Below are 26,671 nucleotides of genomic sequence, written 5' to 3'. Positions count from 1 at the left end.
CATGCCCTTAAGTAGTTGACTGAAGAGAGAAGTACCTGCTAGTGACACTGGAGTATATGCTTAAATATTTTGCTGAAGCGGGTTAGGCAGAAGATCACAACCTGATTACACATAATTATAAAAACATGTCTACTTTTAATGAAGTCTATGAGGCATAAAACCATAAAAGTAAAAGGAAGCCTGTTTGCTTCCAAAATATCTACAATAAAAAGGGTAATATCAACCTAATGAAATATCAGAACAGGTCGGAATTATATGGGAAGAATGTGGGACTAACTTAACCTGGTGAGATACATCTATAGATATCACTTAGCTGACAACTTACTATTTATTTACTTGACTCCCAAGTTTTCCCATCCAATAGCATATAAATTTATGTACATAATATATGCATATTCTTTTTACCATGGAAACATTCTCAGTATTGTAAAAATAAAAACACTTGATGAATATAAATCCTTCAGCATCCACTCTAGACTTCCACTAAATCTTCTAACAAATTTACATTTATCTTTGGAAATTGTTTACTCTACAGAACCGTAACACTTCGATACTGTCATGAGGTTCAGTTTGACACCTATGCCCAAAAGATACTTGGAAGAGATCCAGATCCTGAAGAAATTTTCAGTTTTCAGGTTTTGTGCCGCAGCTCAAACTGAACACCTATAACATTTTAAGACGCTGTAAGATCAATTAAACACCTGCAACACACTAAATGTATCACCTTCAATTCTTAAAAATCTAAAAATTCACCATTTGCATCTATGTAGCATTGCCTTAAGACGTGGCATGAAATAACAGCATCATGCTGAGAATCATTCCTAAACCAAATGCAGTCTAGAGAAAATACATACACTGTTACTAAACTCTGACAGACTCAATGAATATTCTTGAAGCATACACGTAACAAATCACACTCTTGATATAATGACACTGTATTTTAATTTGGAAAAAAATAGATAGCGCACCCTTCTCCTCCTCCCTTCTTAAAACAGTAACCTACAGTGAGAACTCCCAGCTAGAAAAAGGAGAAATGTGTCCTATTATGTCTAGGAGTCACAAATCCTTACTTTCCAGGAATGCTTTAATTAGAAGAAGAGGACTATTCCAAGTGGCTCCTTTCTCCGTCTCCTCCTGAAATCACAGTTACATACAAAAAAACTATTCCAAATTGAGCCAGAAAGCAGGAGTGAGCATGACTCATACTGTGAGTAATTAAGGACTCTGGGAAAGAGACTGGGTTCCTAGACCTGTTCCAAGAATTGTTTCTACATTTTATGGGTTAGGGCATCTCCTCATAGGTATAAAATGCAGATTAGAAATTATTATGGCAGATAAAGGAACTCTGAAGTGTCCCATCTGGCGCAAGCATGCTAGTCATTAAACTTTTTTATAACAAAAGGACATTGCTCATCTCATTAGCATTTAAAGAAATTATTCAGTGCTTTGAAAAAAGAGTGGTGGACTTCCCTTTAGGAGATGTTTTAGGTTGGGTTCAGGCACTTCTCTGCACCCACTTAGGAAGCACCTGTGGATCAGAAGTTCATCACAGTTTTCCTGTTTGCTTGCTTTTAACACTGTGCTGAGCACTGTGACATTAAGCAGCTGCTTGATCCATACATCTACTGTGGATTCCAGGCTGAGACAATGAATATTTTACTTGAACTGTGAAGAACTAGCAAGTGTGCTTCCCTTCAAATCAGACGCCAAAAATTTGTATTAGTAGCTCCAACCAATTTTTGGTTGAAGCACATTTCAGCTCTTTTGTGATTTTTCTCATATCACACCTACATCCAAAAATAAGCAACATTTCACTTGTCACTATGATTCTAATGAACTAGATTTCAGTTGTAGCTCAATTGCATCGCCAGAACCCTCCTCGAACTCTGTCAGGCTGTGCTGTGACCACTTCCCTTCCCTGGGGAGCTGTTCCAGTGCCCAACCACTCTTCTCTGGGTGAAGAACCTTTTCCTGATATCCAACCTAAGCCTCCCCTGACACAGCTTCAGGCCATTTTCCCTTGGGTCCTGTCACTGTCACCCCAGAGCAGAGATCAGTGCCTGCCCCTCCTGTTCCCCTCACAAGGAAGCTGTAACTGCAGAGCTCTGCCCTCAGGCTCCTCCAGGCTGAACAGACCCAGTGACCTCAGCTGTTCATCATACAGCTTCCCCTCAAGGCTCTTCACCATCCTCGTGGTTCTCCTCTGGACACTCTCTAACAGTTCAATGTTTTTTTTATGTTGTGTCCCCCAACACTGCCCCCAGCACTGGAAGTGAGGCTGCCCCAGCTCAGAGCAGAGCAGCACAATCCCCTCCCTTGCCCTGCTGGTGATGCTGTGCCTGATGCCCCCAGGACAGGGCTGGCCCTCCTGGCTGCCAGGGCACTGCTGGCTCAGGTTCAGCTTTCTGACTGGCACTGCTCTCCAGCCTCTCACTCTGCACTCTGTACATACATCCGGGGCTGCCCGGGGCCCCCAAGAATCTGGCACTTGTCTTTGTTCAATTTTATACTGTTGGCATGTATGCTCCTTTTAGAAACTGTATTTACATGCTACAGGAATAAAATAAATACCTGAGACTTATTAACTATGACCTTCAAACACCCAAGGAGGCTCTCTTTCTAAAGCATGTCAGAAGATAGATATACTCAAACACACAAAATATTTCAGGAACTAGCAAATCAGACTGAGTTATCATAAATTTATATCAGAGTCTCCTATGGAAGGAGGAGTCAGAGAAATAGGAGTAATAGCATATTTTCTGCTGAAATTGTATTTACATCCACATTAAGACTTTCAGAGAAGCACATGCTTCCAAAAAAATCAAACACTGAACATATTTCCAGTATTGCTATCTGAATAACAGGGTCCCTAGAAGAACTAGGTAAGAATGACTGCAGTTTAATGACCTATTTTTGGCCCAGTAAGTGCAAGTCCACTCCATCTGCAAAACAGAGATCACATTATCTTTTCCCATCTTTCATTTAATGCTGAAAATATGACATGACACAGAAGTATTATTATTCCTGTGCAACAATAATAGAATTCACAAAAAGTTCAAGATATCATCCTCCTCAATCATGCAAATAATACTAAATTCTTTTCTCATTATAATATGATGTCAAATCATAATAAAATACTGAAGAAAGTCTTTGTCATTGTCTAATTATTGGGTAAGATATTTCAAAAGCAAAGGAAAAAAAAGCAACCAGCAATTTAGAGCCTGGAAGACCTTGGCTCCACACATGAAATTTCATCTGCAGTCCCGAGAGGTCACCGCATTCTCTCCAAGCAGAAACTGGCGCCTCTCTAATTCAAGATTTCTCTGCAAACTTAAAAAAAAAAAAAAAGAAGTCCAGCTGGAAAATCAATGTGATTACTCTTCCTGCACTGAGTAAATGCAACAGTCCATCACTAACTCAAAGGAGGAAGAAGCAGGGGAAAAAACCCTATGACGTCAACTTTGCTGGCTGCACCAAGTGCCTGCATATTGTAACTCTGTTGGCATGCAAGGGAATTCCAGTTTCTACAACCTGTCCCTAATCAAATCATAGCACATTTTTTCTACTAGGTTCCTTCGGTATTTTTCCCTTCTGAAAAAAAAGAAAATACTACTTGAGCAGAAAAAGCCACAAGAATAACAATAAAATAGCACTTACACGGCTTCTTGGGACATTTCTGGCATTTGTTAAAACCCCAGGAAGTACCCACGGTTCCACAGCAGTCTTCTTGCTTGGAAAGGCCAGGAAGTGCTTTGCCACACTGAAATAGTCAGGTGAAGAATACTCTGGTTAGTGATACTGTACAACACTCACTTGCAGTACAATGTTCTTTTTCAGTCATTTCTGGGTCAACCTCTTGCTGAGAGACTGAAGATTCAATGGAGCTCCTAAGTGAACTAAAATGGTGCTCACACATTGCAGAGGCTCTCTACACAGGTATGAACACATTAAATGACATTATCATCTTCCCCCATGTTGCCTTGAAAAGGAGAAGAAACCAGAAGAAAACAGTATGTCATAGGCATAAATGAGTATATTTCTAAGGTAGTAATTCACCATTGGCAGCTATAGTTTTCATCATAAAAACATGATTGTCCACTTTTTCAAAAGCTATATGAATTATCTCAAATACCTTATTATTTCTGAGGTCAATTTCCATTTCCTCACCAATCAATAACATACTTATTACTCTTTATAATGATAAGACTATTAATATTTGGAAACTTACAACATACTAGTTATGTTCTTGACTTTTGCAATTTTCTTCCATTTTGCATGGTAAAGAAAGCTTAAATGTATTTCAGCTGCAGACATTAAAAAGACCCCCCAAACATCTAAACCTGCTAATTTGGTATACAATGGAACACATAAAGCCCAGGAGAAGTCCACAACAGCTGCACTTAGTAACACTTTCAAAGCAAATGTGATATAAATAGGCACTGCAGCAAACAATTCTAATGTGCTGAAGTGCGAATCCTCAGTATGGCGTGAATAGACTTTCCCTAATCTAACTCTGCTTTCTGACAGCCTGTAAGCTCTGACCCAAATGTTCATTGCCACACAGCTTTCAGCTCAAGATAGCTGGCTCATCCTAAACCACAGGGTGTGGCCTTGTGGTTGCTCTCACTTAGCTGGTAACACAGTCATTCTACAGTACACACACATGCTGAATGCACAGGCACTGACAGCTTCCTCCAGCTTTCCCAAAATTTTTCCAATGTGATCTTAATCATATGTCATACATAAGCCAATGATATTTCTAAAGCAAAGTTACCCTGTGTAGCTTTACAGTGTGACTACTAACAGGATAGCAAGCTACTCTAAAAGGGTTCTGACTCATCAGAGGGTCCCCTCTGCATAGGGAGGCCCAGCAAAGCATCATCCCAGCCATTTTCTCTCACAGATACTCCCCAGACACATCCTGAAGTATCACAACAAATTAAAAGCAGCACCAGTTCACCATTTAAACATCAGACTGCAGCTCAGCCATGTGCAGCACATGAAGCTTAGATCTGTGTCAAGGGATATGTGAGAAGTTTGAAGTGTCCTCCATCTCAGTGACAGCCAGCCACACATGTCCAAGATTTTAGCACCAGGGCAACTTGGCATGGCTACTGTGTGCCTCTGCCCACTACCCACACACAGGTTAGCATGAGTGCTTTGAGCCTCAGTTTGGCATGGCACATGAACAGCCAAAAGAACAGAGTGGCCAAACAGGTTCAAACAGACTGCTCGGTTATTGTGCAACTTTAGGAGTATATTTTCACATTACTGTCTGGAGTGGGTCTGATGACAAATTTTCTATATTGCAAGGGAGGGAAATAGTTCTTGCCGGGATGGTATTTGGCTGTGTTAAAACAGTGGAGTATCGCAGCAAGTCCCACCTTTCAGACGTAGGCCCAAGTTTACCCCAGGTGAATGCATACCTTTGAATGCATATCTTTCAGCTGTCTTGCACTCCTCTGGCTTAGGCACTGGTAGGGTTAATACAAGGCAGACCACTGACCATCAGTCAGAGTCCACTGAGTTCTGCTTCCATAAGCAAGTCCCAGCCTGGTATTTCAGAAATACCATCAAGATGCATAAATGGGGAATTCTGTACAATTTCCTCTGCCACAGCAGCTCTGCTGTTTTCAAAACTGAAATAAACTCTTCCAACTGCCCTTGCTAGAGGATACCCAGATTGTCCTGCACATCCTAGAAGCTCAACTGGAGAGAACTCATAATGCCTCCTCTATGTGGTTACCCTAAAAACTTACAGAGTTCAAGCTACATCTTTACACAATGCTGGTTTTCTCAACCTGCAACCCAGGCAGGCATGCTCCAGGAAGAACCATTCTACTTTATAACCACAGCTACCTTTGCTTTATAGTTACAGATGCTCCACCCCTTTTCTAGAGCTTCTTCAAAGACAGAGAAGCCACTTGGTAAAGTCGTACACTGTGGCTGTTATCAAGAGTCAGCTAAAGCATTTTGCACCCAGCTTTTCTCCCCACACTGTACCTCGGTTTTACAAGTCTGCAAAAAGAAATGGGAGGAATCAAGGCTGGGGTTGGATCTCCCCTTATGATCTCAGAAATGGAGCATTTGGGCAGTGAGGCACATTACCTAACACCCAGTGTTTCTCTTCAAGGTCAAAACCTCAAGGACACATCCCAGGAGCTTGCATGTGTCAAGGCAAGATTCCACTAACATGAGAGCCAACATGTCATCATGAACTGCCCTCTCACCTTTTTTCCCCTTTTCCCCAAAATAGAAAACGTGTCATCTAATTGTAACAAGCTAAAAGAGAAGAAGGGGAAAAAAAAAGGAGGGGAGAAGGAGGAAGATGGACTAAAGCCCACTTATAATTTAGGTGTGGTGCTACAGTATTTGCACTCTACTGAAAATCATGATCTTTGTGGTCATAACTTTTGCAAATTTCCATATAAAAATCATGAGCAAAAATAAGTATGCCAAAGTCTGAGTCATCTGGCAACTGTGATTTGCAGTTCTGTCAGTAAAAGCTGGCAATGATTAAAGCTGCTGCTCCCACTGCTTCTATGGTGAATTAAAGCTTGGAGAATCAATGATAATTTGGCTAACATCCAGATCATTGTAGAAACTGGGCAACAAGGAAAAGCAACTCCCACATGGGGCTCCTATTGCCTTAAGATCTGTGTAATTTTGGAGATATGCATCACAAAACATGAGTGCTCTGCAAAGTCCTAATCCAAGCAGAAACAGAGTTCTTCTGTGGCTACTAAACCCTGATTTCTCTGGTTCATCTAGTAGTGCTTCAGATACTCTAAACACTCATGGCACTGCACAAACTTTTCCTTAGCCCGATATGTTTTCTTAAGATGCTCACTCCTTTCAGCAGCCTTAAGCATATAGGAACTGAAGCTCTATTTCTGCAGGTCTCAAAAACTTTTATAGGTAATTCCTTTCCACTTTAAAAGTCTTAACACACTTCCTACTACCAAGATGAACTCATTAGCTCTTCAGACAGTCTTTTTCAGTCTCTGACTCACAAGTGACTGGAAAAGTCACTTGGAGGAATCCATAACTATTTTTTAGTTTGGTTCACCATTCTACAAAACTCCAACACACACTTATAGGCCTAAAATAAGCAGGAAAACTAAACACAGGCATGCTGGACTATGCATGAAGATAATGCCATTCTTTAAGCTTAGGTTTACACTTTTCTATCCATCATCTACATATTTTAAACTAATCTAGTCTGTATTCCTGAGGGCTCCTGGAAAAGAGTACAGATTTTCATGAATGATATCTCTGTCATAAGCTTATGATTTGGAAATAAGTCTTACTGGTTCAGAAGGCAAGAAAGTCATGAAGTTTGGTATAAAAGAGCTCAACTGTGCTGAAAGAGGCTCAGCAGTAGTAGCAGTATGATGAACACATGGTACTGCTATAAAAAAAAGTTCTTCCTGGGTAAAGCACTCAGAGACACTGAAAGTATTGTTTCAAATCCACATATTTTTCCTCATGCGTGCCTGGGCTTCTATGCCAATATTTTATATAACTGAAGGAAGTACTAAATACTCCCACTGGAAGACTGAAATTCTGGCTGACCCTGTGCTGGGGCACAAACGCCACCCCAAGCCACATCCCTCTCTGTTACCCTGTCCAGACTCCAGCCTCTGCCCCATCTCCACAGTCCTAGAGTGCTAAGCTGTGTATTGCCACCAGTGCTGCACCATTTCCAATGGCAGGGAAAAGGAAGGATTATATCCTTGCAACTCATCTGCTAAGGCAGTGGAGGAAATTTATTCAGCTCCCTGTAAAGTGCAGGAGGGAGCCCAGTCTGGCAATTACTCCCAGGGCAGCTGCAGAGGATTCTGGCCAAGGGACCACAAGGTTTCCTGGGACTCCCGCTCCTGCGTGACCCATCTACAAATCCCTGTCACAAGCTGTTAGTTAAAACCACAATACAGACATAAATAAAGGAGTGTCACATGATTAGCTATGATTGAAACTGATAGGTGCTTTGCCTGAGCTAATAGCTAATGACTCCGGGATTCAGCTCAAAAGACTGCATTTCACATACCACAATAGCAGAAGTGAATGGATACACTGTTTAACTTTCTGCAAACTATTCAACAGGCACAGACCTTGGATTGTTGCTTCTTTTTTTTTCCTATAGGAACGACAAACAGAGCAAGAAACCTCAAACTCAATACACTGTATTACTGAAACGATTAACAGACATACTTAATTAGCTTACTGACCAGCTGAATGACAGGTTGTTACAAATGAAGAGTGTTATCCCATGTAGCACTGGCTCACTAACAGGCATTGTCTTGTAAGCAGAGAAGAGAAACTTAAATACTTCCAGACTTTCCAGAAGAACTGGTAAAGAATTTGTTTTGGCTTAAGCAGAACATTCTTCATAAGCAAGTAAAAATTATACAGCTTTCCTCTATTTGAGTAATTAAAACAATGTTTGGTGTTTTTGGTATCTGATACATGTTTAATCTTCTGATATTTCAGAGTATTGATCTTGCAAAGAAACTACTGCAAATGAAACATTAATCCTGCAAATGAATCCACACCAATTTCTGACAGTCTATTTGTTTAAGAACTTCAGAAGCCAAACCATGAGCTTCAAGGAATTCCAGACAGTTATTTTATTTTATGAGATGGTATTTTTAAGACTATTCTAAAGAAAAGAGGTTTTAAAAGTGCTCTAAGAGAAAAAGTACCAGTATGAAGCACAAAACTGTATCACTTCTCCTTCCTAAAGAAGATAAATACCAAAATTCATTTCATGCAGCTGTCAAAAAAAGAAAATACCTGAAATTTACCTCCCCAGGAAATGTTTCCTTAAATCTGAACTTCGACAGGGATGCTTATACACTTCAATGAATAACTTCAACAGGCATATCACTGCTGTCATCACTTCCACACTACACTATGATTGTATTGCACACAGTAGCATCAGTATGTTGGTTAGGCTTTAAGGGCTACCAACGTATCTTGCTGTTCTGATTTCTAACTAAAAAACTTTGACGTCTTTGTTTACCATTTCCCATCATGAAAAACTCATCAACTATCTAAGCCCAGTTTTTAAAAACTGAATGCATATTCTCAAAGTTAAGTACCCAGCCAGTGTATGCCCATGTCAGAATGAAGGAAATGCTTAACGATTTGCAGTCAGAATCTTGACCATGATACAATGTTGATAATTTCTGACCTTTTCCAGCTGCCACCTATCATTTGGCTTTATTTTGCATTCTATTAAGTCTGACAGCAGACAGAAATGTGTTGCTCAAACCAAAACAAACTTTTCCTGTAAAAGACATTGCTGAAACAAAGTATTAAATAAACTGTCTCCATAGAAATTTATCCCACTTAAGATGTTGGTTAACTAATATCTGTTGATGAGACATACTAAGCAGCATTCGAAACACATTCGAATGCATATGTGAGGGTTTTGATTGCACTGAAAAATGGGCAATCCTTATAATTTGCAAAAGTCTTTCCTAGTGTTCATCATTAATGTTACTTATTAAAACATTTCAATAATTAAAATAAATTAATTAAAACCATTAATTTATCAAAATATGCTTCTTTTGTCTGCTATAGATGCTATATTGTGATTTTCTTCAAGATGATTTTTCAAAGTATCACTATAATCCACCAAACTTCACTTCATGATACCAAGACAACTCTAATTCAGGTGTCCTTTTGAACAGAGGTGTAACAATTATGGACCTTTTCTGCAACACCTTTTAAAGCACTTTGCAAGGGAAGCTCAAAGCATCATGCAGCAAACCACTAGAAAGTGATTAATGGAACATATACCCCCCAACATAGCAACCTGGAATGGACTTGAATTTGAAGTACCACAACAAGAAGGGGGGATCAGAAGACAGTATTTCTGAAATTCTTGTAGTGAGCATTTCAGAGAGCAGTCCAGCTCCTCTCAGCAGTTACATGAGGAGGAATGAACAAGGATAAGCAGACATGACTTCATAGCCAGCTTCTCTTCTGGACATTTTGCCATGTGTTCCTTTCATCAAGGTAAGCAATTTCAGTATCTGTCTCTCGCTAGAATAACAATAGTTTTTAATTTTGGTTTTAAACTACAGATGCTGGGATCACTAGAAGTATCTTTCTGTAAACCTAATACCCAAAAATATCTGTAGAAGAGCACAGCACTACATGTGAATCTAGACAGAGTCTGATTTAGATGAATTTTTTGCAGTACCAACTTCTGCAATTTCTTGCTGTTCTGAATTTTTTTTTTTATTGAAGCAATGAAGACACCCAAACAACTTAGAGGAAAAACTCCATTTTTTAGTGATAATAATACTGCAATGCAGTTACCATAGGAAAACGGAAAACACATGAATATACTTAGTAAAAACTTCAAAGTGTCTTAAGGGGTAAAAAAAGTAGTGCTGAATTATCTTTATATGGATTTTCATGGACAGTAGGCAAGTACATTCTTTTCTGGATTTAAATGCAAAGAAATTATAAGCAAAATCAACAGGACTCAAGAATATCAACACAGCCTTTACTAGGTACACTACTGATGCTGTAGAAGGATTTTGGGAAACAAGATATCCTGTGTCATAATAAAGGCATTTTTATTAGAATTAAAATTAAAATCATCTGAAGAGGAGGAATTAAAGAGAAACAAAATCTTCCTTATGTGCTTGCTTTCTAAATAGGACTTAGTGAATCAGTGGTCTAAGATGACCAACTCCTTGGATTTCAGAAATAAAGGACTACATGGATGTAAAATATTTTGCAGGACACTACACCCAGTCTCCAGCTTTTGAAGTCATCATTATAGAGTGCTCTCCAAAAATTTACTGCTCTCCATCTTAATTGCCATTTCTGTCCTACTGCTTCCATTCTGTCTGTTTCCCAACTTCAAGCCTTTATTTCCTCTACATCAACAATAAGCAAGTTTAGGTAAAGGTTTGTTTCTTATATCTTTATGTCAGCAGCAAGTTTATGGGCTGCGTTTAACATGCTTTATGATATACCCTGCAAAAATCTTTGAGGTACTAGGAAAGAGTTTGATGAGCCACAACTTTTTTGTGGGACGTATCATTGTGGGCTACCATGTAACATGATAAGTTATCCTGGAGCAATCACCATTAACATCTCCCAGAGGAGAAATAAATGCTGAGTGCTCCACTCAGAGAAAAGAGAGGCAGCCAGGAAAAGTGAATTGACTTGAGAACAAAACAGAACCATCCAAAACACTATTTGCTTCCTATAATACCTTTTAAAAATTCAAATAGCAATGATATGTTTGTAGTTTTCTTTCCACTTCACAGTGCTGAGGACGCTTCAGAGAACAACCACAGTTAAACAACACATACACACGTGTGTACATGTATTTACAAAAATTTATGTATTTATTTATCTATTCTTATTAAACTGGGAAATTTCATTTCTCTTGTCCCCCTACTCTCCCTGTCCTTCTGAGCTGGTAGACTGACATATTTTCATTCATCTTTTACTAGCTTGTTCTCATGGTTGCTGTCTTTGGTTACAGTCACTTATGATACTACAGACAGCTAAGGAAAGAGAAAGTCTGAAAGAATTCCTATGTCATTAATGAGAAGTGATTGTAGGCCTGGCAATATGACCAGATTTTCAACTGTCTGTGCCATAATGTCCTCTGAACTTCAGTTCAAGGTGGCTCCAGTTGCTAACTGTAACAGCATGCACTTGCTTGGAAACTCACTGCAGAAAATGCACTCTCTGTGTCTTGGAAATTGAATATCCTACTGGTTTTGAATGAGATACATTGAGGGAATTTAACTAAGGTGGGGCAAAAAAGAATGTGCTGGGAGATTAAAAATATTCCACTAAAGATTATGAAAAAAACCTCAGAGCACTAAAATCAAAGGACCTGTAACTGAAGAGCAGCTGAAATTCAAGGAAAAATAAGGAGAGAACAAGGGATGGGGAGAAACAGAATGGTAGAAGCTACACATGCACACAAAACCACAAAAGAGATCCTGATACAGTTTTAATCCTGTGCTTTTAGTGTGGACCAAGAGTAAGTTCAGCAAAGCCCTAATCAACTTAGTTGACTTGTCTACAAGAGGCCACACACAAATCCTTCAACCAATCTGCTCTACAGACAGTAAAGTCGTCTCAGGATCCCAGGATATTTAATAAAACATTTCTGAAGCCAAATACACAATCCACCCTGCAAAAAAATGCATAAACACCGATGATTGTTGAGCTAAGTATGGGTATCAAAATTATCCAGCATCAACTCCAGAAAGGACCTGCAACACATGGCTACTAATAGGGAAAGCTCATTTTAGTATTGCATCTGAATAAACAGAGAGAACCCACAGACACAGCAAAGCAAATATGAAAGAAACTGAAAACCTAATTCTTTAAGAGTAGGTCTATTAAGCACTTCAAAAAAAAGCTGCCTTTCCCAGTTCAAGGCATATTTAACATAAATAACAAGCATTGACTGGCTTCAAAAAAACAATAACATTTCAGATTCAAATTGAAAGGTAAATGAGTCACTTAGATCTATATTTATGGCAAGGTCTTAAATTAATGTTCTACAAAATGCCATTCTACAACTCCAATTCTAAATTGAACCATCACTGTAACAGAATGCCTCTGAAATCCTTACTATGCTCTTCTTCAAGATGGACACTGATCAATGAAATCTGTAAAAACTGAGAACATGCACTGTTCTAAACTAGGAGGCAGCACCCTTTCTTGAGTATTTCCAGGGAAATACTGAAAAAAAAGTTATAAAAATTGGTGACTAAGCATTTAGTAAGATTGCAAGTCAGACATTACGGTAATGCAAGCTTATTTTCCCTTTTCTCCCCCTTTAAAATGAGATAGGAGATAAAAGGGCACCCATTGCAAAGTGTAAGACCAAGGAAGTAACTTTGTATTCCTTTATCTATGAGTACAAAGAGAAATATCAAAAAATAATAAGCAACTATTAATTATCACACTTATTTCCAGATTTTTAGGATCGCACATTAGGATGCCATGCTTTTTAGATTGACCATTTTAGGAAATAGAGATAAATGGTTGTAAACACAGGTCCTGTTATATTTTTTCATGTAAAACCCATGAACTTTCATTTGAAAGTTCATATGCTTTAACACTTGTTGAAAAAGAAAAATGAAAATTTTAATATGCTTGAAACAGACAATCATGAAGAACTCGCCAGAGTAAATTAAAACTGCAGATCCCAAACCAATCATCTGAAAATTAGTAAAGTCTAGCCTTTAATGTTCCATATGCAAACTTAACTCTGGTCTTCTAAAAAAATCTTTGGTATGCAACAACCAAATTGAATTTAAATTAACTTCTTCCATTGCATTTTGCAGAATGGATTACTTTTAAGTATCCTCAGGTCAACTTCTTATTAGAGATGTCAGGAGACTGAGACTAAGGAACTTTGATTTCAAGTTCAACATTGTGCCCATACAGGTGGAGTTCAGTACCTGAGGGGCTGACAACTACGTCACCTTCACCCTGCTTCTGACTGCATCCTACTCCTGCTCCTGTCTCTTCCCCATTGCTGATCCTTTCCAAACTCCTTGCCCATCTGTGAGTAAGGGATTGAGGTCTCTTCCCTCTTTTTTCTGTGGGGTGAAGGCAAGGGTTGTACAGAACTTAAGAGCCTTTAAAAAATTCACTCTCAGCTGGAAGAAACAGCCAGAAGAAACACTTGTAAAGGGCATTTTGTGCCACTCTTCCATCTCAGGAGCGATGGGTGATGTCCATTTGAGTGGAAGGCATGCTCTGTCCCAGTGAATTCTTTGGATAATTTTGCTGCCAATATCTAGCAAGTATTTGTGAAATACACTGGAAATACATACAATATTTGATGCTTGAAAATTGGCTAACTTTAAGTGCATATTACTGGAAGGACCAAAAGCAACGCAACCTTTGTGATAAACTTAAAATTCACACCTTCAACGATAGAGTCATAAAGTATTTTTTAGCCTGAAAAATAATGTGCCTATTCTCTAACATTACGTCCCAAAATGAGCGATTTTTCCTGAAACCTCACACATTATTGCAGTCTGAGGCATGCATTCACCTTAAAGATATTTGATCTGAAAAGCCACATTTCAGAAATGTAATAAGCAATAAATAACAGGATGTTACTGACTTCTTAATCATCTTTTCACATATCTTTATAATCTCAATATATATATATTCAAATATATATGCAAATATAAAACCACATGTTACTATTAAAATGCTTTCAGGATTGAAAGAAGATACACAATTTTGAATAGTCATATGAAAAACATTATATGAACACAGTATTTTTAAGTGAACTAAGGTTTTAATGTTCTAGTGAACAATCAGTTGGCTTTCATGATTTTTCTACCCATTCAATGGTCAGACTCAAAATATTAGTCTCAACAGACTCAAAATATTAGTCTCAAATACTGTAAAACATATAAAATTGCTGAATAGGAATTTCCATGAGAAAAAGAAAAAGCTATGGAAAAAATAATTGAAACCAAAATGTCAGGGACCCAAGTCCACAGAAAACAAAGACATTATCTTAAAGGAGAAAGAGGTTCAGAAAATTGTTACTTAATAAAAATGTTACATTCTCAAAATAATTGTCTTGCAGAAAAGAACGTCAAATGTGTCCTTTCCCTCCAATTGCTGGATTTTTTGATTTTTTTTTCATTCCTTTATAATAGAGTTTTAAAGCTACCTGTCTCAGCAAGCCTTAGCAAGCATTTCTTACCTGTGTCCCAACAGTCTCCTGAAAGCAGCGCCCAAGCTGAGTTTTAACTGAAACAGGAAACATATGAGGAATGGGTTGTTGATTTGTGTAAGTTGTATGTCCTTTCTGGGTCTTCTGGTATGGAAGACCTTGGTAAGAGACCTGTGGATGTACTGGCTGAGGTACTTTCGCTTTTTGTCCTGTTGATGTGCTGTCAATCCTTGACACTTGATGGATCTGAACTGAGGCTTCAGGGGGATGTTTCACATGGATATTCACTATGTTAGGAGGGAACTTCACTAAAATAATTGAAGGAAAAACACATAAGACAAATTGGTAATAAAATATGTGAAAAAGACATCTTAGGCACCTCTAAGACATTTCTTTTTTGTCAATCAGAATTTTTACAGAGTGCCTTGAAGTGACTGAAATATAAATGAAGCCCAAATTTGGAGGTTAGAGGGAAGGCTAAAGAACACATCAAGTCTCATTAACAAATCAAGAAAATGAAAAATCTTCATGAAAGAAAGAACAACATTATAGGATTGTAAAGACTGCTAGATAAACATGGATGTCCAAATTGGCTGGTATGACATTAATATTTGTGGTCATACTGTGTAATAAGAATCCCGTTCAAAGTTCCAGAATTCATACTCTACTAGGTTATTTTTGGATATATAGTAAGCTTTATTTTCATTTTCAGATCCATCATCTTTCTCTGGAACACAGAAAAAGCTTCAGATTTCATCTCTTCATCTTTATGTACCTGCCAAGTCCCAAGTTCGCCCCTGCAAGAGCTGCCAGCATCTCAACCATCTAAAATCACCACTCCCTTTGTTGAACTTTGAATTCAGGGTTTGGCAGATAAAGGGGGAGGAAATGATTTTCAGACACTTCCATTTTTAAATATGGTTGCAGTTTTAAGTCTGGGTATGTAGACTGAGACCCTCCAGTCAATGCAACCTGCACAGAACTGCTTGTGACCCTTAAGCCTCTTTTCACTGGAACACAAAATACCCTTTAAAATAAATCAAATTACTGGGGTGGGCAGGGAGGAGAGGTGTGTAACAAGCCATGGAGTTTGTAAAGCTGCATAGGTAAGTTAGCATTTCCTGTGTCTGGCTGGGCCTCTCTTGTCAGTGAGTACTGCAAAGGCTGCCTGAGGCCACACAATCCATCAGAGGCAGCCCCCCTTCCAAACATCAAGAACCAAAAAATACCATTTGATACAGCTTTCTCTATGATGCACACTGCATTGTTCAGTCTTCTGGATTATCTCCTTGTCTCCTGAAGTTTGAACTGTTCTTTAGAACTTGATTAGGTAATTTCAGCTCTAATCCTCAGGAGGCATATGTCATTTATTGGAGCTACTTTAAAATTATAGTATTTTGGAGGAAGTGCTTTTGGTTTTTGACATTTTCATTTCTCTATGCATATAATTGGTATTAATTGGTCTCACACAAGACTTCCTTAAAAGAAACAGGCTTATTTTTACACTGACTGCATTGTTTCATTTATGAAAATTGTCAATGTACTCGGACAGAAACATCAGGAAGAAGATGGTAGAAAGTCAGTAGAATATGGCTGCAGGGTAAAGATCTTGCCTGTAGCTGAAAACAACCCACAAGCAAAATGTACACCTACATGAGGTCTGCCGGGGCAAACCCCCAGGGGAAAGCTTCAGTGTTACAAGCAGAAGCAGTGAGGTCCTTTCCAGGCTGTTAGACTGGGTTTGGAGGGCAAGACAAGACAGCCTAGTCTGTCTGTAAAAAGAACAAAACTAACAAAACTCAATATTTTTATGTATGAAGAGGGATCCCTTCAACTAGTTTCTCTAGTTGCTAAATCTAAAAAATACAGTGATTCAAAAGAAATAATGATTCAAAAATATAGTTTCTCAAAAGAAATCACTGAACTTCTCTGCTTTAGTTTCTCAATCCATCCAGAGATGTTCAGATGCTGAAAACATCAATTTTAGGCTGGGTTCTCCCATGCAGTATTATTGTCACTATCCTCTCCAGGCCTTGGATCACTGCCTAGATGTGCTCATTTTTATTTTTGCCAGCCATTTCAGGATGAATTGTTTTATTCTTTCCTTTAAAGAAATAAAATATTCATCTCTCAACAATCCAATGTCCACATTTGGACACGTAAAGAGAAGAAAAGGCATTGTGACTGCTAATGATTCCTATGAGGATTTGAAGGTCAGGAAAAAATATTCAAGAGGTCAGACTCTTTAGCAATGAGAAACCTATTGTGCATTTTAGGAGAGAATTTGAAGAATAACTATGTATGAAAATTTTGGGGGTTGTGGTCCATGGTATTGTCTCAAATTATTTCATCTGGAATTACATAGGCAGAGAAATAAACTGATGTTTTGCTAAATGTTTTGGTAATTATATTCTCTTCTTCAGATGGATGAGGTACTCAAAAGTACTTATAAAACACTGCCATTTCCAGGACACTGTCAACAGTTCCTTCACAGCTCTGTCCTCTTCTGAATACAGAATTACTACATTAGATTATATTTATCATAAGTATCTTTTAGCAAAGTTATTCCAAAACTATTTGCCAGTGACTGAGCCTCCTCATGTCTTTCCTGATATATTTTCTTTTTATTCAGAGATACCAACCTTGAAGAAGTAATTTTAAAATGACCCTTGACCAAAAATCAATCTGGCAATTCAAAGAAGCAAACAAAATTCACATAAGGTCCTAGGTTGAGAATCTGAGTTGCAGGGGAAGGCATGCTCTGTGTCGGTGAATTCTTTGGATAATTTTTCTGCCAACATCTAACAAGCACTTGTGAAATATACTGGAAATACATACAATATTTGATGCTTGAAAATCACTTTATGTGGACAAGATCGCACCCAGATAAAATACTACCTAGACCCATAGGACACAAGAAATAAATCCAACACTTCTCTTCAAAGTAATCAGAAGTTTTCACCTCACAACAAAAGTATGAGAGAAAACAGTAATCCAAAGCTGAATGAACTTTCATGCTTCAGACTTTAATGCATTTCAGACTTAAATGCTGTTTTCTTCACAGCATTAGCAGCAGGAAAACCACACTATTTAAAAAAATTTTTTAATGATATTGTTATTTGACCCAGAAGGAATGTTCCATTTAAGTGAATCATATCATGGCCTATCTACCCTAAATAGTTCCCCACAAAACTAACTTTTAAGACTCTACTAAGTCACGCAAGATAAATATGGCTTGTATCTTTAATTTTACTTTACATTTAAGATTTTTTATGTTGAAAAGCATGGTCTCTTCTCTCCATTAGTAACCATGGAATCACTTGCAACTGTCTAGGTACACTGCAATTTAGTCTGCTCAGCCACAATCATGGTCTTTTTAAACAGGTCTACACTTCTAGAAGAAATCCCCTGCATTTTCCCTTGACTCTGCAATTTGCATTAAATTGTGCCATAAAGCAAAGTAAATTTACCGACAACCTCTTTTCAATAACAGTTATTTCTTATTGTTTCAGTCATTGAGGAAAATATGCTCACATTCTGGTGAGCTCATGATTCAAGTTGCGGTGTCAATATTTGATATGTGTAGATGTAGCACTATTGTTACTGGTTGACTACTCAACATAATTCATTCAAACCGACAAGTTAAAAATACCTATTAAGAAAGAAGTTACCTTTTACACCTTGCTGTCCAGACATTGTCAGTGGTAAAGTATGAGTAGAGTGGATAACTTGTGATCCTACAGCCTTGTTCACCTGTTGCGGGTGATGGTAGAGTTTTGGAGAACTGGCAGTCTGCACAGGAATCTGGCAAAGTTTACCAGTGTAATTAGGAGGGCACTGGCATTTATCTCTAGAACTACACTGGCCTCCATTCATGCATGGAAGGTGGCAAATAACTGAAATGAAAACAGAAATAAAAAAGTTGTTAATGACTTTACCTTTAGTATTATCTGACCACATATCATGCACAAATTGAAGAGGAAAGGAATAGGGTTGCAGAGCTTTGTTCTTCATTCAGACATCTGAGGAAGGACTATCCATCTGACATGCACTTCTAAGTGCCTTGAGGTAGAACCATTTCCCTTCCCCTCCTTGTGATCTCTGACCTCTGCCTCGTTTGCATCTTCTCTGCATGACAAACAGAAAACAATTCTTTCCTCAGACATCCAAGCTATTTTTTTAATTTCATGATGCTATTAAGACAGACACTAAACTAATATGGTGTCTGGCTACATCTCTTACTCACACTTTGGTACAGATACTCTTATTTGTTAGCCACCTGTTTCTGAAAATCCTGGACTACTTACCCTTTCCTGGAAGTCTGAATAAACTCACCCGAGAACAGAAAGTACTGGGGACAAATTTTCCATTTTGACTTTTAAGTCTTGGCTGTTCTCTAGAAAACTATTTCTTGCAGAGGATCTAGATTTGTGCTTAACATTTATTTTTCAGATAAAAGAAGCTAAATTTTATCCACCCATAAAGATCATAAAATATCAAGAGATTCAACTGAAATTATTTCATAGACAAACTCCAAAGCATTAAAACCTTGTAACTCCAATATAAGACAAGGATAATTATTTCTGTGCTAGCTGGCACTTGCACATTTACAGCAATATAAATTATCAGATGAAACATGAAAAATGTCGACATCAAATGAAAAATACTTCTCAACTCAGAGATACAGGCAGTAATAGGCATGGTTCAGCACTTTCCGAAAATATAATGTGGGATGCTATAATCAATCACAATGTAAACGAGCTGTCAGAATTTCCAAGAACTAAACGATGTGAAAACAACAGTAAAAATACCATAAGTTTTTGTTCAAGACAAACAAAGGTCATTTTTGTCAGTAATCAAATAGTATTTGTGAAATAGAGCTCAGTATCCATTTGTCAGATTTAAGATAAGTTTCTGACTTTAAAAAATAAGAACGTTTACAGTAATCATGGCATTTTGCTGGATTGGTATTGCTTGGTTTCTAATGAATTACAATAAAAATAACAAACTGCAGATAATTCAAGGTAATTTAGAACCTAGTGTTCATTACTCCAATTGCTGTGACCTCTGGACAACCACAGGGTATTACTATTATGAATACCATAGAAGGCCAGTGTTGGAAAAGGAGCCTGTGTGTCGGGCGCTGCAAGAAGACAAAGCAAAACATTCAGCAGCCCAAGGAGTTCTGAGCCAGCTGTGCAATTCCCTTGGGCCAGGAAATGCTCAAGAAACACCCACTCAGCCAGGCTCATCTCCGAGCAGCCTCACATTGCCTGGACAGGGTGTGGAACGCCAGTGCCCAATTGCTGGATAGGTCCATCACAATGCAAACTGCCAGAATTGTTTTTTCACTGTGCTCTGCAAAGTATATTTAATATTTTTCTTGTCTTATCTTATATTTACATGTAATATAAACTGACTGAAAGTACTTCAAGCTGTAGCATTGTGCTAATGCTACTAAGTCAGCCTTGGAAGGCTACCTATGACAGCACAAGCCTTATTTTTTTGGGTCCTAGTCCTTGTTGGGACTTCATCTGAGTGTATAAAAGACATCCTCACAGAACTGCTGTGACTTCAGAGCAAAATGAAGGAGGGTTGACCACAGCAGTGACTAAAGCATGACAGACACCTCTCTCTCTGGTACCATTTCTTCCTGAGCAGCCACAAAAAAGCATCTGCACTGTAATAGACACAACATACAAAGAATTCTAGTGCTTTTAAAGATGTGCCTGAATGAGGTTGAACACCAAGGCAGTTTTCATGCAAAGTAAAATCACACAACGAAACAATATGAAATAGCATTAAGGGAGGAGCAGTTTGGTGTTTGAAGGAAGTACAGTGAAACAAAGGTTAACAAAAGTAGTTTCACTGTGGAATTCCTTGAGTGCAAGAGGTCTGCCCTACAGATTTTCTTTCCCCTCACTGCAGTGTTGAGTCAACAAGGTAACATGCAAAATCCACCTTTTAAACAACATAAATACGTCCAGAATTTCTACCCATTTAAATTAATTTCTTCTGTGCTACTGTTCCTGTAAAGCAATTGACATCTAGAAGGCCAAGTTATGTGGGTATCTCTGCACCACCAGGTACTCTTCACCTGTTCCTCTCCTGCAGGAATCTGGTGGTAATTGAATAGGCACATGAAAAGCTTTGTTTTTGAGCAATAAGTTTGTGCTAAAAGTACTGGGAAGGAAGATGCCAACAGAAAAGAGCTGGTTCATATTCCTTCTCATAACTGTTTGCTTTGGATATCCATCCAAATAATTTGTGCAAACAAGTGTAAACAAATGACACTAAAAGGTCTAGTATGACATAAATAATTAAGAATATTTAATGCCTCAGTATTTAAACATAACAGGAGATAAAACTTCCAACATTATCATGTGGTGTAAATCACTCAGTTAACTGATACTGATTTACATCTCTGACCTAATGTATGAGAAAGGTAGTTTAAGTGAGAATACGTGAAATGAATTCTGAGAATATAAAGTTCTGTAATAAAAATTCTAAATTCTGAAATATACAATTGTAAGTTCAAGTCAGCCATGCAAAAACAAATAGGATGTAATCTCCAGGCTAAACTGAAAACTTGACAATCTCAAATGGTAAATATTTTGAGAACTTAAAAAAAAAACAACCTCAAAACAAAGACCAAATAAAAAATAAAAAATCCACACAGCACTGAAATAACATTTCTAATTATTTTAAATAGGTGTAAGCCCACACTCTTGTTGCATGATTTCTTCAGGTAGTTTATGGCCAGAAGGGGTTGCATTTGATTATTACACTGGTGCTGGAAATCACAGGCACATAACTTCACTAGAAGTGGAATATATGCACAGACCATTTGAGAAAAGTGAGCTGGAGGAGCATAAACCTTCAAAAAGGCAGAGGAAGGAACCACTGCTTTTCCTTAACAAGGTTCAGGGAATCTCTGTTTAACAAAGACCAAAGAGCCCAAGGGAAAGGACCACTTAAGATAGAAACAGGACTTAAAGCCAGGGTATGTTTGAACAGCTCAACCTCTCCTGTAAGTTTTTTGCTTTGTTTTGTCTTGTCATTGAGGCTAAAAAAACCTAAACAGAATGGCAGAATACTGCCAGAGGCATAAGGGACATTCCTGACAAAAACCAGACCCATGCTTTTTGGGAGAGGCCATTTGAAGATGCTGGGTTTGCATGTAAGTTCTCAACGGACATTCAGATAAAGGGTACAATGAAGCCTGACTCTCACTAGGCTGCTACTATTTCCTCTGAAAAGAAGAAAATGGAAGAAATAAAAATATCCATTATAGAGTGAAACCCTCTAGCTCAGACCTTGATAAAAATGTGAAGAAAGGTCTGCATAGGATAAGAAGAAATTTCAGTTCATGTGTGGGTATCTTACAAACTAAACAAAGGAAGCATTAATGGATCTAAGAAAGGGAACAATATCCTCACTCAGGTCTACTGTAAGCTAAATCTCTCAATGGTCTCTTAAGGAACAGCCAACATATTATTGAACAAGCTGAATTATGTTTTTTTACTATAAATGAGCACACATCCTTTAGAAATGTGGACACAGGTTTAAGAAAACACAAACTCTTTTAAGTATTCTTCCCATCCTTGGGCATTTAATTGGTAATAGCAAGCTTTCTTGCTGAGTATCACTGTTCAAAATGAGCCAGGCAGAGAAGGTGCACCCAGATGCCCCCACAGAGACTCTGAACAACTCTCATGCATAGAAAAAGAACATTTGCAAGATGAATTCCAATAAAGCTGCCACAGCTATGGGTTGGAAACACTAGTACAGGGCATGAAATTATCAAAAAGCAGCTAGGAAACCACTGATAAATACAGTTTGTTCATGTAATTACATAATCTAATTTGCTTTTGATACTCAAACAACCTCAAACAGCTCCAGATAAACTAATTTAATCAAGTCCAAATGTTTTCATTTAATCAAAACAATGTGTAACAAAACAAATTCCAAGCACCTAAAGCCTCCTAATCCTTTAAAAATAGCCCATGCTTACCCAAACAAGTCCTTAGGATGGAAGGAAACTCCCTTCCTATAACCAGTGTTAGAGAAAATGAAGATGGGTTTTGAAATGTTCCTCATCAGACTCTCCAAATTCCTTTTCTTTTACACCTCAGGGAACATGAGAGTTTCCCTCATCACTCTTTGCCTTTTCTACTTACATGCTATCAACAATTCAAGCGTAAGCACTATTCAATCACACCACTAGGCTTGCCAAGGAAAACCTTGAACTGCCCATGTAGATTACAGTATTTCCACTGGATGCATCACAAAGAGCAGATTAATTTTGTCTCTGAGTACTGCAGTTATCCAGCATTACTACATGCCCCCCAGCTGTTTGGGCATCTTTCATCCACCCTGTTACTAAGCACACAGAAAGCACAGGAAGCACAGGACTCCTACAAAGACCTACTGAGTGCAAATTGTCACACTGCCATATGCAACATTCTTATAATGCAGTGCTCTGAAACACCACAAGCTTTAGGTAAAAGTTGAAGCCCAGAGGTGCCACAGAGGGATCTGCACAATTGCTCTAAACTTATTTCCACTTTATAATTGCAGCAACTCCTACAGTAACCGACAAAATGCACAGAGGTGTGAACTACAGCAGTGATGCTATCTCTCTGGTTTAGACTCTTCCCTACCTTTTTTCCCTTTTTTTCTTAACTAGTGGTACCCCAACTTTCTAACTAATCGATCCTAAACTCTTTTCTCTTCCAATTTCTGGTTGTAATTCAGAGATATTATGTAAAGAAGTTGCAAGTTAAAAAGATAAATAAATTATTTCATTACTTTAGTAGAATTCAGATACTCTTGATATCACAAACTTGTGCTTGGGGATGCAAAGGGAGAAAAGAAAATCTTTAAGTGCCCTTAAGACTATAATACATCTGCATTCACTTCTGAATTTATCCTAATGTTTATATTTTGCCTTTTAATATTAAACATTCCATTACAACAAGGAAAAGCAATTTTAAAAAGTAGATCTGACAGCAAGAGCTCCAGCACCAGATATAAGTATGACTTTTTCTGCTCCTAAAATACTGAAACACCTCTGTCACACCACTAAAAACAGTGAAGTGATGCCCTGCTCCTGTGACTGGCCTAGTTACATGACCATGATACTGAAGGCACTTAAGAGGTTTCTTCTGGAAAGAGGTAAAATCTGCAACACTGCAGGGAAAAACTTTGAACAGGAGCCCAGCTCAAACCTAATTGTATGATAAAAAAATACACAGCTCCTGAAGTGGGTTCTCAGCTATTGCAAATAAACATGGCTACTGACTTCATTACAATCTGCCTTAGTTTTGAACTAATGTTACCAAGAGATCTTAAAAAAAAAGTAATGCACCCCCCACTTGGGAATGGAATCATAAAAACTGCTATTTAACCAAAAAATTTAACCAAATTACTGCCCAAATAAGCAAGCTTTGTGGTGCTATTTCATTCTGGAGCTAATGGAGGCTACACTGTCAACTATGGAACATCCTGATACTGAAATTTGGGGAGCAAGTTCAGATCATAAAGGACAAGGCTGCAATATGTTATAGAGATACTTTTGAGTGAGCATCATGATCAGCAAGAAATCCAGAATGAACATGCACTAGATAATTTCACTGTACTACTTCTGTGTTCCTCCACTTTAAACTCAGGGCTTTAAAACAACTCAAGAAGAAAAGCTGGATGTACATATTCAAGTACACAGCTTAAAGATGTGTACACAAAAATTCAACCAAGAGACATCCAGTATGTCCCCAGGTATTTCATTCATCTCTCTTTGTGGGTCCCAATGGGATGGGAGTCTCATTGGCCCTGTATCACATCTTCCCAAACTCATGTGATAAGCCAACTATCTTCAGATGTGTCCTACACCTGTTGTGTAGGTGCCTGACATGATCACCATCTGACCAACAGCTTCCAATAAAACTCTTATTGTTACAGTCTGGAAATAACAGGATGGATGAAAAACAGTCTTAGAATATTCAAATATACTATCAGAAAAATTCAATGTATGGTGTGGCACAGAAAATGGCCTAAAGCTGTGCTTACTCAATATAGAAAGGGTATAGCAAAATTTATGGTAGTTGCAAAATGATTGACAGGAGGATTCTTACTAACAGGCATGATGCTTAGTCAATCCTTGCTAACTCTGCTTCTAATATTCTCAATGTCTGAGATGATTCAGACACTATTTTGAGATGAAAGGAGACACTGCTAAGGAGTCATCTTTGTCACTACTACACTAATCAAAGGTGGCAAATTTATTGACTTTATTGGACATCTCCCTGATGTACTGAGTATATCACAACAGTTAGGCTTAGACTCATACTAACAAAAACTCCCACCAGTTGCTGTTTATCAGGAATTATTGCTTTACAAATGGTCAGACCTTTGAGAATGATACTAACACATACAAAAAAGCCATTCCAGACACTTTTTTGGATTTCTAGCATATTGATATTTATTTTCCTCAGAAATAAAATAACTAGAAAAAGCTGCCTTTGAAAGGGTAACAAGTTTGCACCCTTGCTTAAAACAAGCATGCTGCAGTATAAAAACTTTATAGGTATCAATTTAAGCAGTCCTGAATAACTTCTTAGTTGCCATCATCAAAGTAGGAATACTGACATCAAGTGCATGGTGTCAGATGAAAACCACCCTTCCTACATTCCCAGGGTTTTTAAGGCTTACCCTTCTGTATAGTGTTTCATGTGCCTGAGCATGTGTAATACCAATATGTATTAGTTAATGCTGCTGAAACATACCCATTTTCAATAGAACAAGAATTCAAGAGAAGGACAGGTAAAAAAGAAGAACAAGCATCTTTATTGCTACAGGATCCTTCCAGACTATATTCTTCCCTTCAGGTGCCAGCTGAGCAGCCCTACCCACCTTTAAGGACAACAGGATTAATGAGTAATTTCACCGTAATGAGACTGGGCTGTCATTGCTCATGCACTATTACAATCTGAAGACATCAGTGAACTGATTTCTCTGCTCTGACACCTATTGTCCTATTAGGCCATTTCCAAAAAGCAGACTGGACTCTCACATGGAGTAACAGCCAGTAGCAAAAGGCAGAGAAAAGAGCTGCTCCTAGACATCTGACTACTTGATTGTCACCAGACAACACAGCAACACCTTCTGAGAAACACTGGCCATGCCTGTGTTATGCAAAGGCTCTGAAGACCACAGAAGTAGTAAAGCTGACACTGGCCAGGGACATCTGCACCCTTACAATTTCTGGCATCTGAATAATGGATATTTAAGCTGATGTGCTAGCTTCAGCTGGGGTAGAGTTAATTTTCTTCACAGTGTCTGGTATGGGGCTGTGGTTTGGGTTTGTGCTGACCATAGTGTTGACAATGTAGAGATAGTTATTGAGCAGAGCTTACACAGAGCCAAGGCCTTTTCTTCTTCGCACACTTCCACGCAGGCAAAGAGGCTGGGGATGCACAGGAAACTGAGAGGAGACACAGCCAGGACTGGTGACCCCAAATGACCAGAGGGATATTCTGGACCATATAACATCATGCTCAGTGCAAAAAGCTGGGGAGGAGGAGGAAGGGAGGGACATTCGGGCCAATGGTATTTGTCTTCCTAAGTCACTGTTACAAAATGTGATGAAGTCCTGCTCTCTTGGGAGGGACTGAACACCTGTCTGCCCATGGGAAGCAGTGAATTAATTCCTAGTTTTACATTGCTTGCATGCATGGCTTTCTGCTTTCTCTATTGAAGTCCTTCATCTCAGCCCAAGAGTTTTCCAGCTTTTACCCTCCCGATTCTCTCCCCAGTCCCACTGATGAGGAAGTGAGCGGCTGTGTGGTTTACTGGTTGCTGGCTGGGGTTAAACCACAACAGCTGAGATTCATTCTTATTTAACTTTTTGTGCCTTCTTGAGCCACACAAGTTAGGAGTGCTGTTCTCTGAGGTTTCCTGGCCAGCTAA

At 38.4% G+C, this 26,671-nt stretch overlaps 1 protein-coding gene across 8 annotated transcripts in view; it reads right to left on the bottom strand.

Moving 5' to 3' along the window:
- LTBP1 (latent transforming growth factor beta binding protein 1) overlaps nucleotides 1–26,671 on the bottom strand; it is a 188,828-nt gene that overhangs the window by 86,921 nt on the left and 75,236 nt on the right. For 7 of the 8 annotated variants that reach the window (XM_074537316.1, XM_074537315.1, XM_074537317.1 and 4 more), the window contains 3 exons: nucleotides 18,376–18,600; nucleotides 14,735–15,012; nucleotides 3,658–3,760 (listed from right to left, as the gene is read on the bottom strand). In XM_074537316.1, the coding sequence (XP_074393417.1) occupies nucleotides 3,658–3,760; nucleotides 14,735–15,012; nucleotides 18,376–18,600 (606 nt within the window). The remainder of the gene's footprint in view (nucleotides 1–3,657; nucleotides 3,761–14,734; nucleotides 15,013–18,375; nucleotides 18,601–26,671) is intronic. The other variant, XM_074537319.1, reaches the window with a different exon arrangement.

Source organism: Zonotrichia albicollis, chromosome 3 (assembly GCF_047830755.1).
Source record: "Zonotrichia albicollis isolate bZonAlb1 chromosome 3, bZonAlb1.hap1, whole genome shotgun sequence".
In the NCBI taxonomy this organism is placed as follows: Eukaryota; Metazoa; Chordata; class Aves; order Passeriformes; family Passerellidae; genus Zonotrichia; species Zonotrichia albicollis.
Note: the sequence above shows the minus strand (reverse complement) of the source record. Positions and strands in the feature narration are given on the sequence as shown.